The sequence below is a fragment of the Eleginops maclovinus genome, chromosome 1 (genome assembly GCF_036324505.1).
Source record: "Eleginops maclovinus isolate JMC-PN-2008 ecotype Puerto Natales chromosome 1, JC_Emac_rtc_rv5, whole genome shotgun sequence".
Classification (NCBI taxonomy): domain Eukaryota; kingdom Metazoa; phylum Chordata; class Actinopteri; order Perciformes; family Eleginopidae; genus Eleginops; species Eleginops maclovinus.
Window position 1 is genome coordinate 18,892,991 of NC_086349.1, and position 14,381 is coordinate 18,907,371.

The following is a 14,381-nucleotide window of genomic DNA, read 5'->3' on the forward strand; positions in this document are numbered from 1 at the left end:
TGTATCAGTTATCCTTCCTGTTTGCTTAGAGTTTCTCTAAAAAAAAAAAAAGTGGAAAAAACTAAATACAGACAGACTTCTGCAATAAGTCCCCTCTACTGCATCTGGTGCTATGATAATGTAAAAATACAAATCAAGATGGTAGAGTTTCTCTAAGCAAAGTGCCAGATAAAAAATACTATTTAAAAACAATATTTCGCAGGAAGTGACGTCTTCAGAAGTGAGGTCACAGGAACTGAAAAACATACACAACAAAGATGGCGTCCACCGGCGAGGCAGTGGTGAATCCAGCACACGTGGGGAATAAGAAGAAGGTAACTGCGAATAAATGTATTAGTGACAGAGTTAAACTTTGAATAATGTCATCGGAGAAAGGCGTTGACGTTTTAAAAAATAAAAGCTGCCACACAAGTAGCGCTAGATTTCTAACACTACGCAATTAACGCAAGCATCGTGTGTGTTTGAGTTTGCGGGTTCTGCGCGAGGCGACATGACCCTTTTGCTATCTTCACAGATAAATACACTAACATAGGCGTCATTTATACTTTGGACATGTATGAGCATAACTTGTTGTAAATATTCAGAAAATTTATTTGCACAAGACAACATGTACACTCTCGACGACTGTTCCCACTTTTTAGGTGTATGTCAGCAAGTGGTGCAATTTGGACCTGCGACACGTTAATATTAGTAATAAATGAATAGAGAATAGTAAAGCAAGTGTTCCTCGCGCTTTGCAGCAGTGTAGCATAGTTAGCACTATTTGTCAAAAAAATAATATGTTGGCATATGTGTGTGTGTGAGTATCAGAACTCCTTTATTAGTCCCACAGCGGGGACATGTACAGTGTGACAGCAAAAAGTGGCATAGCAGTTTAAAAAAAAGGCGTGCAATAATTAAGGACAAGCTAATTTATTAAATATAGAGAAGAGAAGCACACATTAGTAGCAATAATAGAATCAAAATGGAGCACCCGAAGTATTCGTCCGTAGCTTAAAATGAGGAGCAGCAACTTGTAGAACTTAGAGACACAGGTAACATATTAGGTGTTGAGAAATTATTTTTAATAAAGTTGTGACATCTATAACAATGTAGGTTTAGGTGATTCATTTATTGTACAAGATTGCACAGTCAGTATTGTGTGGTGGTCTACTGGGGACCATGTACTGTATATTATACTGTAAGTATGTATTGTATGCGGGGGCGCCTAAAGCAGCAGCAGTAGTGTTGTTGTTGTTTTTTATCTGAAAAAAAGTCTCCCCACAATTGTTTCTATCAAAGTTTTGCTCCTCCTTAACAGCCCCCTGCTCGGTACTGGGATGAGCCGAAGGAGGAGGGGAAGGATGATAACAAAGTTGGAAAAGATGGGAAACAGACTGGAGAGACTCTGCCACAAAAACACGTAGAGAAAACAAAGAAAAGAAAGAAAGATGAGGTTCAAGGAGATGAAAAGAACGTCATCTCAGGGGTAAGAGAATTAAAGTAATAATAAAGCTTTTTGTATGTTTCACATTTTCTACAGGGGATGCAGTTAAAAATGCTATACAAAAAACTGAATAAAACAAATGCAAATACTATTTGACAAAGCCATGCTGTAAAATTATAGAAACAATTTACGCTCGAGTTAAAAGGCAAGCTAGCAGATATCGATGGATTGTTTTGGAAGATCTCCTTGATATAAACACACATTCATTGATGTGTCACTGTCACTCTGAGAAGTGGGAAATATATCTATAGATGTCACAGGACTATCAAGTCTGATTAAAATACAAACTGTATTCATCCCTAGAGGAATTGTTAAGCAGCAGTTTCCATAAAAGTTGGAAAGAATGCAGGTTAAAAAATAAAATTAGATTATAATTAGCAAGATACATACGATGTGCATCATTTTGTTAAGGGTCAAATCAAAGGGATTGCATAAGGATATATTAAAGGTAAGTGGTATTGTTTTAATAACGGTACACTACGCCTGACTGTATAGGTTTTAATATAGTATGTAATGACTCTGAAGGAAAGTAGATGTACTTTTGAAACTGGGGTCTAGTTTTGATTCTACATCATCAATATACAGCCCCGGATTAGCATTATCAGTTTCTCTTGTTTTAGTTTTTATAGGTATGTCTTTTTGAGTTAAATGTATTCTATAAACGTCTGGCAATTTTTCTGTGTTGGAATTCAACAGACACTGGAGTGGCTGCCATACATGTAGAGATAAAGAATAAAATTGGAGTGGTCATTTCATTTTTTCCGCAGCTGTATATATCAATATATCTCCCAGCTCTAAATGACTTTAGCTTAATTTTAATGTTTCACAAAGTCAATGTAGTTATCTCTTCTTATTCTTGTTCCTACTTTCAGAAATCTGACCCTTTCCCTGGGTCTGCACATATTCCTAAAGACAGGATGCAGAAGTTCAAGAGGAGAGATAAAATAAAAAAGGTAAGCACCCCGATGTCATCTTTTTATCATGTCTGGTAACAAAATTTAGTCATTTGAGTCATCTGTTGCTACGCGCTTTTTAACAATCCTTTATTGTTCGTGCTCTAGCCTCCCCGGCAGCATTACAAGCTGAAAGAAATGATGGCTCGCTCAGATGAAGCTTCAGAAATGGCAGAGAAACAAGCTGCTCGGCTTGACCTCCTACTCCCAGAGGATGCTGGGTAATTTCCTGTAAATGTCGACTGGCTGCTCTGGCTTCACTATATGATGTGACAGAGATGCAATTTTGATGAATGTCTTTAAGCCATTGCTTTAAAATCATGGTTGTGATGTTGTCCTTCAATCTCAGGTTTCTAGAAGGAGATGAAGATGAGGACACATGCACGATCTCTCAGGAAGATATTTCAGATGCTGTGGATATAACCTCCGCGTCAAAGGTGGGACATTACCGACATTTAAGTGATGGGGCCTTTTTGTTATTGCAAAAATGGTCTCTTTTTACCTTGTTATGGCAACATATTACTTTTTTAAACAAATGTAGCTATTTTTTGACTGACCTGGCTGGGATACAGTAAGCTGCACATAGTGAAGGTCGTCCCCAAACTATCTGATTTACTTATTAGTAGATAATGTGTTGGGGCTTAACTTAACATAGGTTTTGATAAATATTTTATTTACAACAATAGAAAAAGGGAAAATACTGTATATTCAGGAAGTTACGAGATTGTGTCAATAATTTGTATATTTAGTTTCAAAAGCACTTTTATTATACATTTTCGGGTTGGATGTTGTTCCCCTGGATGTTAACTTCTATTGATGTGTGTTTCCTTTCTTACACACTTTCTTTCTCAGTATTTTAATCTGAAATTGTCTCAGTTTGGACCATATCGACTGGATTACAGCAGGACTGGACGGTCAGTATCTCAATCTCCATTCTCACTCAAACTATGTTGGAAGTGTTTGTCTAAGGGTTGCTGCCACAGCTACTCCTGTCAGCTTTATATTCAAACCCACATTACCTGATTTGTTGCCTCTTTGGATAAGTAGCTGTAAACTGTCCATATTTTTGCCTAATAATGAGTATTTGTACATTTTGTGTCCACCTGACGAATATTCTCTCAATTTAGTTCTGTTTTGTAAATATCTTGCTCCCTACTGCTAAATGCTCGGCTATGTTCACCAGAAAGTGTTAACATTGTCTGACATGCTTGGCAGGAAGTGTAGAGTGAGTTTTCTCATAGCTTTTTCACTGAAAACAAGTACCTGCTTTGCCTCAAAACTCCTTATGAGAGTGTTAAGACTCGACCAAAACAGTCATGATGCCGGTTGTAAAGGGAAAAAAATTAAATGCTTAAAAGACAACATCTATTTTGCCTGTTGTTGTTTTCTTACCCAAATCGAGGGTTTTCAGAACAAGGGGATATTATTCTGCAAAAATCTAAAGCCCCTCCAGGCAAAAACGGCAGACTTCAACACTCTGTAGCTTTATAAATAAGAGCAAGCTCTTCTACATTATATACCAATATTTATTTATTGTTTGAATAGCGGGCATTTTGTTAACAGTGGGTTTTCTTCCTTTCAGACATCTGCTGCTCGGTGGGAGGAGAGGCCATATTGCTTGTATAGACTGGCAGTCCAAACAGCTGAAGTGTGAGATAAACGTGATGGAGTCCATCAATGATGTAAAGTAAGTCATACACCTCACATTGTGCAGAGCTACACTGTACACAATCATGCCTTCCTTAACAGTAACCGTAAACACCTTTCCTGTAAACATAGCAATGTCTGCTTTATTAAGGTGGCTCCACAGTGAGGCCATGTATGCGGTGGCTCAGAAGAAGTGGCTGTATATCTACGACTCCAATGGCATAGAGCTCCACTGCATCCGCAAATTTAACGACGTCCTTCGCATGCAGTTCCTTCCCTACCACTTTTTGCTAGCAACAGTGGTGAGTTGATGAAACCTGTTCTTCCAGGTCATTCACACAATCTATTGCTTTTTATTTTGAAAGTCTTACCACAAAGTTGCCTTCTGTTGAATGCTGACTTTTCCAAAAACCATGTACCATGTCATTGTTCAATTTATTTTCTTTGAATTGAAGCTTTTCTAGTTCTTCTTTATTTAACCAGGTGTAATACTTAATAAGACTAAAATAGACCTTGCCATGAAGACAAGTTATCATACACTATAAAAGAGTGTAATCAATATCAAGTAATTTCAAAAACTATGTAGAGAAGTTTTCATAACCTGACACCTTGAGGCCCTCTTTAGATAAGCCATCTTTTGGTTACATTTGAGCAAATTGTTAAGAGTATGACAATGACAATTATGATCCTAAAACAAACTATAGGATTATAAGGAGGTTAAGGTTAGTTTTTTCCCTATGATTTCTAAGCAGATTTGTGGATGTTACTTTGGCAATAATGTTATCTCTGGGAACTTCAGACACCATGTGTTTTTAAAGTTCCTTACTGAGCAGAGTGTGTTTTATAAGCAGGGTACAGTCAGTTACTAAGTATGCATCGGCCCGTTTCATCGTCAATCTTTTTGCCTTACGTTTCTATCTCAAACATCTGTAAAGTAAACCAACATCAATCTGCTCTGACAAATCTTCCTGTTCGTCCTCAGAGTGCTACAAGTTTCCTGCAGTACCTGGATGTGTCTGTTGGAAAGGAAGTGGCCGCCATCTGCACCAAGACTGGCCGGCTTGACGTGATGTGCCAGAACCCTCAAAATGCCATCATCCACCTCGGCCACTCCAACGGCACCGTCAGCCTGTGGTCGCCTAACCAGAAAGACGCTCTTGTCAAGATGCTCTGTCACCAGGGGGCAGTGCGCTCTGTCGCTGTAGACAAGACGGGCACGTGAGTCTCCCTAAAACCAATATCCTTTCTTTTAAACCACCACCTGGAGACCACATAGTTCTAAGGATTCAGTTTTTTACTGGGGTGTGCATTGTGCTACAATCATTGTGTTTTTGATTGGGCTTGCATTTTGATCTACCAACCATAATTACAGTGATCTGAACAGAAACCAGTCTGCAGGTAAATGAATGCAGTTGTTAAGATTAAGAGTATACTTTTAACATTTCTATTGTAAAATATTGGGTATAGTTCATGGTTTGTGTTAAGCTAATGTTATAATTGGAACGTCAAACTACTACAACACAGAGATGAGTCTAATCTATTGTTACACACAGTGTAATAATTAATGCATCTTACCATTATAATAGTCTGAATTAAACATATTACTAATGTTCGCATGCAGACCAGTGGGAGGTTTCAATTGAACAATTTGTAAAAGAAATCCATAAATGCTGAAACTTTATATTCAGGTTGAATAACTAATGCATTTTCTCTTGTGAGCCAAACCTGCATTTTTCTGAATGTCCACCAGAGAGCAATCTGTTTTCTGGTCTCCTCGGCAGATACATGGTAACGTCTGGTATGGATAAAAAGCTGAAGGTATACGACATTAGAGCCTTCAAGCCCCTCAAGTCCTACTTCCTGCCTGCTGGAGCGTCCTGTTTGTCCCTGAGCCAGAGGGGGCTGCTGTCTGCTGCCACAGGGGACATTGTTCAGGTCATTATGTGCACCACACTGCACCAATCATGAGCTGTCATTGAAACATGAACAGGCATTTGGTGTGGGTTATCATAAGGGAAAACATCTGGATAACAATTTCACAGACATTTTAATGACCTGATAGTGTCACCAAATGAGTGAGATTGCTGGATGGCAAAGTTTTGTTTTACTAGCTACACAGTCTGGAGCTAATTCATTGAAAATAAATACTTCTTCCTTTGGAAACTGTATAATTTGCCTGTGTATACACTTCACATTTTACACTGCTTAGCTGACCTGCTGTGCAGCTGAATTCTGTCTGATTTCTTAAATTCTTAAATAATACCATTAATAATGGACATTGTCCATTTAAGGAATCAAACGTTTGCTGTTCCAAGAGAATGAAGGTTAAAACTAAGCGGTGTGTTGGATCAAGTAATTTAAGGGAAGTGAGTGTTCTAATCATCCATAAAAGGTATTGTTGCATCAGCAACATACAGAAAAAACACATGTGCATTTCCTGTTAAGGCAAGGCAAGTTCCTTTTTTATATAGCGCCTTTCAGCACAAGGCCATTCAAAGTGCTTTACAAACATGAAAGACATTAAGAGCATTAAAAAATAGTGCAGCAAAGAGCTAAGACTAACTTCTGCTATAAAAAATGGTCTGCAGGGACTTCTTCTGGCCAAAGATAGAATAAAAAAAACTGCTGACATTTTCCAGCTTGTGGCTATACATTACCTCTGACATTGCTGAAAGTCATTTTTTTGAAACGTACATAAGACTGCAACTTTTGACCCTCCTATCACTTAATCTGTGTCCGAATCCCTCCCTGCAGGTGTACAGAGACGTGTGCAGCACTCCAGTCACTAAACCCTACATGGCTCACAGAGTTCAAAGAACAGTCTGGGGGATGCACTTCTGCCCTTTTGAGGATGTCCTCGGAGTGGGGCACGGAGAGGGTTTCACCAGCATGCTCATACCAGGTACGACTGGGTTTCGAATTTGACCTTATTCCAAATAACTCAAAATGAAGATTGAGTTTGATGTGAGGAAAGTCATGGTTCGAGCTCAATGTGGCCCTGATGGGTTGTCCCAACTGTAACCACTGCCATTAGTTAACTTTTTAAAAATATTTTAAGGTGCGGGAGAGCCCAACTTCGATGGTCTTGATGCAAATCCATATCGCAGTGCAAAGCAGAGGCAGGAATGGGAGGTTAAGGCCCTGCTGGAGAAGGTCCAGCCTGAGCTCATCAGCCTTGACCCCTCTGAGCTGGGACATCTGGACCAAGCCACCTTCCAGCAAAGGCACCAAGATAGGGTCCAAGCTCTGGTCAGTGTCTGGAAACATCTTATTAGCACACATTTGATTTTAGAAAATAGATGTTTGAATTTTGAAATACTGAACATTGGTAGGTATCATTTACACCATTGTAAAAATGTGTTTTCCTCTTCCCAGGGCTTTGATCCACTTGCCACACAAAAGTTTGTTCCCAGGTATAAGAAAAAAGGTCGTAGTTCGGCCGGCAGTATTGAAAGGCGCAAGAGACAAGTGGCTAATGAGGACTTGAGGGTGAGTAATCAAAGATATATGTTTGAGTGTGATGCAATGGCATTGTGATCTTTCTGCAGTGTCTGCACTTTGCCTCATTTCTTTTGTCTTGTTTACCCCTCAGGAGGAAATCCAGCAATCTGCAGAGGACAAAATGAAGATTGAAAAAGAGAGAAAGGAGAGAGAGAAGAAGGACACGTTGTTATCTAGCAAGAGATCTGCTCTGGACAGATTCAAAAAATAGATAAAGACGGATCCTTTGTGCAGCCGAAAACCCAGTGACATTCTGTGTGGGCGGCACCTTTGAACTTCACATAAAGGACATATTCTATCGTAAACATTGCTCAACCGTGGGAACAGAACACGAGCTGTAGAAATTCTCGATGCAGTCGGCTTAATAAAGACACATTCTGTTTTATGGAACTTCCTCTGTAATCAATAACTAGTGCTGTGAAAGGGCAGTTCTATTTAGTGTCTGTACCCTGAAGCACTCCCTGTGTAGATGGCTGGATAAAGGGAAGTGCCATGTCGTGCAAAGGTTTTAGCCAGAATTTATAAAGTCGTCTGCTTTTCCCCTTCTGATTAACACATTTTTCACAAATCTTTGACCTTTTTATTGCTTTGAAGGCTGAACTGAATTAGCATTTGTCAAATGTTTTATATAAATATGTTCTGAAAATAAACAACGTAATGCTATGCCTCTATATTCAGTGTCATCCGAGCTTACATCTGACTTTCAAACTTGCTAGTCTGCTTAACTAGTTTTCAGAATTGAGTCTCTCCCAAGTTCTTCTGCCACTGTATTTGGCGATACAGCCACTTTTGGCAGCAAAGGCAACATACAAAAGAAATCTTGGGGAAGGACAAGAGTGCATGACATTTGTTATATAAGATTTTTGTATGTTGGAATTTAGGTAAACTAGTAATGTTTGAGCGATACGTAAGTAGTAACCCTCTCTGTAGTCAATTAAATGATATCTGATTATAGGGTAGGCTAGGCTTAAGAGTTTTTCATTCTCTGAACAAAGAGAATTTCTCAGTTCGTTGCACTTAAATACTTGCAATGTGTTCGGTAAAACAAGAGTGACTAACAATCCCTGTTACTATGGGGGATATATTTTTTTCATCGTCTTATCGTAGTTGACATTTTAAGATCTCAATCAGTGATCTGTTTATAAAACTGGAATGTGTTATTCCTACCAGCACCACAAAGGGCATGGTTTTTAATGTGTATTTGAAGGGCTTACTATGAACCTGCAATTTAATCTATTTAAGATTTATTAAAAAAAAACGTCTTAATAAAGAAAATAAATGCCATATATTTATAAATGTGGGCACTAAACTCCCTTATGCTATACAACATGTTTGCTGCAATTCCCAATTTTAACTTCTTAAGTTGCCCATCATGTTTGTGATCAGGATTGAAATGTTCTGCATGCATGTTAATAATGTTCCCCAGCAATGTCCAAAACGACCTACCATTTCCTATGTGCATATCAGTTTAATTGATGTCCACTCAGTCTTGCATAAATGATCTTGATTCACTTACCATTTATTTCCTAAACATGTGCTGTCCCATAGGCAGATGAGTTTATGATTAGTAAAGAGCAAGTCTTGTCTCTTAAACACATACCTGCAAACTCAGAAGGGCTGAAAAAGGTGACAAACTAAACCGTTGTAGGGGGGTCTGGGGGCACCCCCCCCCACCCCCCAGCCAAATTTTGCTATTTTAATATGTAAATTAAGCATTCTGGTGTACTCCCATAAGAAAATAAAGGGAAAAGACAACATTTTCTTATGGTAAAAATGGCACATTTATTGACCCATAAACTGGTCAGTTAAAAACATTTTAAATGTGAAAAGCATTCAGGACAGGTAAACAGTAAATCCCATTGGCCAAATTTGGCAACATATCAACATAATATTATTTTCATTTTTTCATCCTTTTGGCCTGGACAAGCCTTTCAAGGGCCCGTTTTCGCTGCTTGGCAATGTGCCTCTTTCGGGCCACACTATCGTTCTCCACCACCTCTGCCCTATTACTAGCAGCACTGGTAGATGGCTGGCAGCCAAACTCAACCCTCCTTTCTCTGATTACAAGCTGATTTTCCTGTCTTTGGGCTTTGTCCCTAGTTCCAGCTGCACTAATGTTAGAACACAACCTCCTATCTACCTCCCCAAACTTCAAATCATCCCTTCTGAACATTTCCACCCCAGTCTGGTTCCTGGTCTGCAAAGTGTATTTAACAGTCTGCACAGCACTGAGGGTGGAGATCTTCATTGACGTTGATCGTTGATGAATGATGGTCCCCATGACACTGAAGGAAGACTCAACCAGGGCACTATGGAAAATTGAGAGGGCAGCCTTGACTGCCTGACACAGTGCAGGGTACTTCCCTGTATTGAAGACGATGGCCCACCACTTGACAACATCATCTCCATGCTGAAAACTGGGAAGCGCCTGGTCAGAATTTCTTGGTCTGTGTCAGCATCTGGTGGCAGCAGGTGACCCATCATATGTATGAGCTTCCTCAAATATATTCTCTTCATAGCTCTTCATAGCGCTGCCTAGCAACGCCGCGCATGCGCATTATATCCTGCTCCGCTCCGAGTTATAGTAGTAGGCTATTCATGGGAAACGCATGAATAGCACGTTAAGATCTCGGCCAAGTCGTAATTAAAAGCAGTTCTTCATTATTTAAGTTAAGCGGCGGTAATGCCAGTGTTAAACAAGGTGTTAAACACGCAAATGCCGGTTGGTGTGCGTACGTTACTGAGTGTTTATCGGTCCACGGCCGTAATGAACGTGTCGCATTGGTCCATATGTAATGCGCACGTTCTGTTGTTCCCATTGGCATAGAGCTATTGAACATTAATTTTAACGAAGGATATGGATAACATATCGCCCACGGCAGTTTTGTCATTGTATGTATAGCCTATATTTGTATTACGCTATCATCACTCAACACAGTGCCGCCGCTCCCATAACGCGCATTACGCGCTGTGCGTAGGGCACCAAGTGTCGAGGGGGCACCACCAAAAATAGCCTAATGAAAAATCGTCATAATAATTATAAGGCCGAAATTATTTCAGTAGACTATAGAAATATGAGGCACTTTTTAGGCATACTACTCAAAGGTACCGATGGTGCCCCCCTCTCCCCTCCCCCCTCCCCTCCCCACTCACACAAACACAAACGAAAACACAATCTGCACAATCTGCGTCCCAAGCGCCCTGTGGGTGCCCTTGCTGTCAGTGGTCTTTTGGATTACTCGACATTTTTGGAAATGAAAAGGCAACAGGAGTCAGGAGCAGAAAAAAGAAAAAAGAGGAAACAGCGAGATGATGCCCGTGCATCACTTGCAGGTAAGTGTCCACGTTTAATCTTTCTTAAATACGGGAAATATGTGCAGCTAGTGTAAAGCTTAGCCTATGCATACACCTTGAACTAGCTGACGTTATTGCTGATGTTAGCAAACTCAAATATGTGTTATAACTTAGGCGCAAGCTAAATTGAGATTTTGCTGTTAAAAATTATAACTGCATTTTGCAAGTAACTGATGCCAGTTAGCCGTTACTTTACTTTAGATATTGAATAGTAGACAGTTTATGGTTTATTTTGACGTGACGGTGGCCAATACTTTCTCAGTAACAGTTAGCAGTCATTGCACTAGGTAGGCTAACAATTCTGGCTTCAGACCATTTATCACTGTGTGGCGTGAAATTAATAGTGTTTAGCCAGGCATTTAGAAAAGTTTACATAGCATTTGAGAAAGTATATTTTATTTTGGAGTTTGCACTTTCAAATGTCAAAAGTTTGTTGTTTTGCTGTGTGTTTGCTGCTGCTATTGTTTTATATGTTTGGTAATAAAAAAGTTAAACTTTTCCGCGAATGTTTTTTTATTGGGGGGGGGGGGGGGGGGGGGGGAGGGCATCATGAAGGAATTATGCTTAGGGCACCAAAATGGCTAGCAGCGGCACTGACTCAACATGTAGAATGAACGTGTAATCTATAGAGTCGATTTACATAGATAATTCACAACCATGAACCTAATCTGGATCGTAAACCTGCCAATTGCCATCAATTGTTACTAGATGGGTCATTATCATTATAAAGTGCCTTTCAAGGTCCCAGTCAGAATCACACATTTATTTTCAATTTAATGCAAAATAATGATGTTTTGAGTTTGTATTTCAAATGTATAATCATTAAGACATACATCTATACTATATTTACCATCTTAGAGTTATTTTGTATTAATTTGTACCATTTTCTTTAAGTGTGTGTAGGCGATTTTGCCATGTCCCTCACACAATAGTGGGAGCAACTATGAGTATAATAAAGTCATTAAATTAAACAAGATTAAAATTATTTTTTATGGTCTTATTATTATTGACAAGAACTTTCATAAATGGGTAATTCTAGTAGTCTTCAACAAATATTTAATATAAATATTAAGTATTTAATACATGTCCCTCAAATCAGTGTCCACCCTGTCATTATGTTGTAACTGGCCCTTTAATGCGGTAGCTGATGTCATCGGTGACATCATGACCACCATTTTGACACTCTTCAGTGATGGTTGACACACATGACCCCTTATCAGTAAGTATTTACACCTTAATTTCACAATTTTCTTCATATTGTCTTTCTTGTTGCAAGGTGTCGAGCTTAACATGTCCACCCTATCATGGGGATATATTAAAAAATATTATTATTTTTCAAAATGTTTAAATATTGTCATATTTATTTTGAGGTCACCTTCACTACTGCTATCTCTGCTAGCTGAGGGGCCCCCATGTGCTTATCAATTGCTAATCTTAGCTGAAAATGTCAACCCTATCGTTGTCCACCCTGTCATTAATACTTCCCTGATAGGGTGGACATGATGCATGACAGGGGGGACAGGTGGGTAGTTTTTTGACTATAATGACAATAATAACGTCATAAAATAACATTATACACACCATTTGTTAACAATAACAATTGAAGTCAGACTGCTGGTTTAAGGGTGTCTTGCGTCTGTTTTAGTTATGAGTCAAAGAGGAGCTGAAATAGCAAAACGCTACCGGGAGCGCCGTGATGCTGACCCTGACAGAAAAAGACAGTATCTTGAAAAAGAGAGGGTCAGGTGGAAGAAGGACAGAGACACTGGAAAGAAAAAGGGCATTGATGAGCTGAGTGAGCGAGAGAAGAGGGCAAAAAGAAAGAAGTGGAGAGAGGCAAAAAAAGCAGCCAGAGCAAAGTCCAGGGCCAGCGCTTTGCATTTGTCGGAGACACCACCCAGTGATCAGTCAAAAGTACATGTGAGTAGACTGCTAAATTATTATTACTTATCAATTTATATGGGAGGGGGGGGGGGGTCAAGCACTTTGACTATGTACATAGGCTACTACTACTACTTGAAACTACGCAGTGTTGTTGCTCCACACACAATTTTGTTGCCTTCAATGACAATGACAATAAACTCTCTTGAATCTTGAATGTGAAGGAACAGAATAAAAGTTGGAGGCCAGAAGTCATCGAGGAGAAGCACATTGGTGAATGGTGTGTAGTCAACTATGACAATGATGGATACCCTGGTATCATTCTTGATGTAGAGGAGCACAATGTGAAAGTGAAATGCATGCACAACAAAGGCATCAACAAATTCTGTTGGCCAAGTCCTCGTGATGACATCAACTGGTATGGGGATTGGCAGATTCTGTGCCTCATGTCGGAACCACAACTTGTGAACAGGCGTGCCTTCTCAGTTGAGCCATCTGTATGGAAGTACATGGAGGACCAATTACAGTAGACCTAGATGTCCTGATGTTCTGATGAGTAGCCTACCCTTGATATGTGTTCTGATGTTAACTGAGTACAGTTTGTACCTAACTCATCCTTTTTAATGTTTTTCTGTACTTAATGAATTGCGTTTGTCCACCCTGTCATGTGATTTTCGTGCCAATGTCCACCCTGTCAAATTTAAGTTTAATGAAAAAAAACAAAATATGTATTGAATATACAGTAACCCTGTGTGTGTTTCCTGATGTCCAAATGATTATCAAACAATACCATTAAAAAGTTTTGCTTGTTAGATTTGTTTTTGTCATTTTATTTTAAAATCAAAGAAGACCTATGGCCATCGCTTAGATAAAACTGCAATTTTATTCTAATTTTAGTATTTACCAAAGACTTTTCCCATTGCCTGAAATGTATTAACTAGAAAGGGACAAAAGACCTTTCTGAAAAGGTATGTTTTATTATAATTATGTAATAAAAAACATATATCTGAAGATTACATTTGTCCCCGACAGGGTGGACATATTTTGCAATATGCCCATATTTTGACATTCTGTATTTAATTCATAAAAAGTGTTTAAGCTTGACCAATATGTATTTTTAACACCCTAGGGGCAGCTTAATGATTATAAAGTGTAAGGGGAAATCTTACCCTTTTCTTATCGAAATTACAATGTCTCAAAGGCACTTTATAATGATAATGACCCACATATAAAATATGTTTTCGTTTTTAGATCGCGTGTTTCAAAGGCATCTGCGTCTTGTGTACATAACACAGTGCAATATGAATAATGTCATTTCCAACAGTGACAAGCGTTATATGTGCTTACGAACACTGTAAACAAACTCTACACACGGTCGCCAGCGTTTGTAGATTTTGTTAGTAAACTTCCAAACAAGACGGATGCTGTGGAGATTAGCCTTCACAAACGCATTCTTTTCGCATTGAACGAGGTGACGTAGAACTGGTCTAGCTAGGCTAACTTTAACACAATTCACTGAGGTTAGCTAGCAACCTAACAAGCTGATAAGCTTAAGCATG

At 39.1% G+C, this 14,381-nt stretch overlaps 1 protein-coding gene and 1 long non-coding RNA gene across 2 annotated transcripts; both read left to right on the top strand.

The window, feature by feature from the left end:
• The first annotated feature begins 188 nt into the window (after nucleotides 1–188).
• On the top strand, nucleotides 189–8,258 carry wdr46 (WD repeat domain 46). Its single transcript, XM_063895192.1, has 14 exons — nucleotides 189–314; nucleotides 1,301–1,468; nucleotides 2,359–2,439; nucleotides 2,548–2,660; nucleotides 2,789–2,876; nucleotides 3,292–3,353; nucleotides 4,022–4,126; nucleotides 4,238–4,388; nucleotides 5,069–5,304; nucleotides 5,868–6,021; nucleotides 6,841–6,988; nucleotides 7,145–7,335; nucleotides 7,462–7,575; nucleotides 7,679–8,258. The coding sequence occupies exons 1-14, from the start codon at nucleotides 258–260 to the stop codon at nucleotides 7,796–7,798; spliced, it is 1,788 nt and encodes a 595-aa protein (XP_063751262.1). The 5' UTR covers nucleotides 189–257; the 3' UTR covers nucleotides 7,799–8,258.
• A 3,832-nt stretch (nucleotides 8,259–12,090) lies between these two features.
• LOC134870524 (uncharacterized) lies at nucleotides 12,091–13,606 on the top strand. The gene is made up of 3 exons (XR_010166580.1): nucleotides 12,091–12,160; nucleotides 12,587–12,861; nucleotides 13,047–13,606. It is a non-coding gene; the product is annotated as an uncharacterized LOC134870524 (long non-coding RNA).
• Nucleotides 13,607–14,381: the final 775 nt, after the last annotated feature.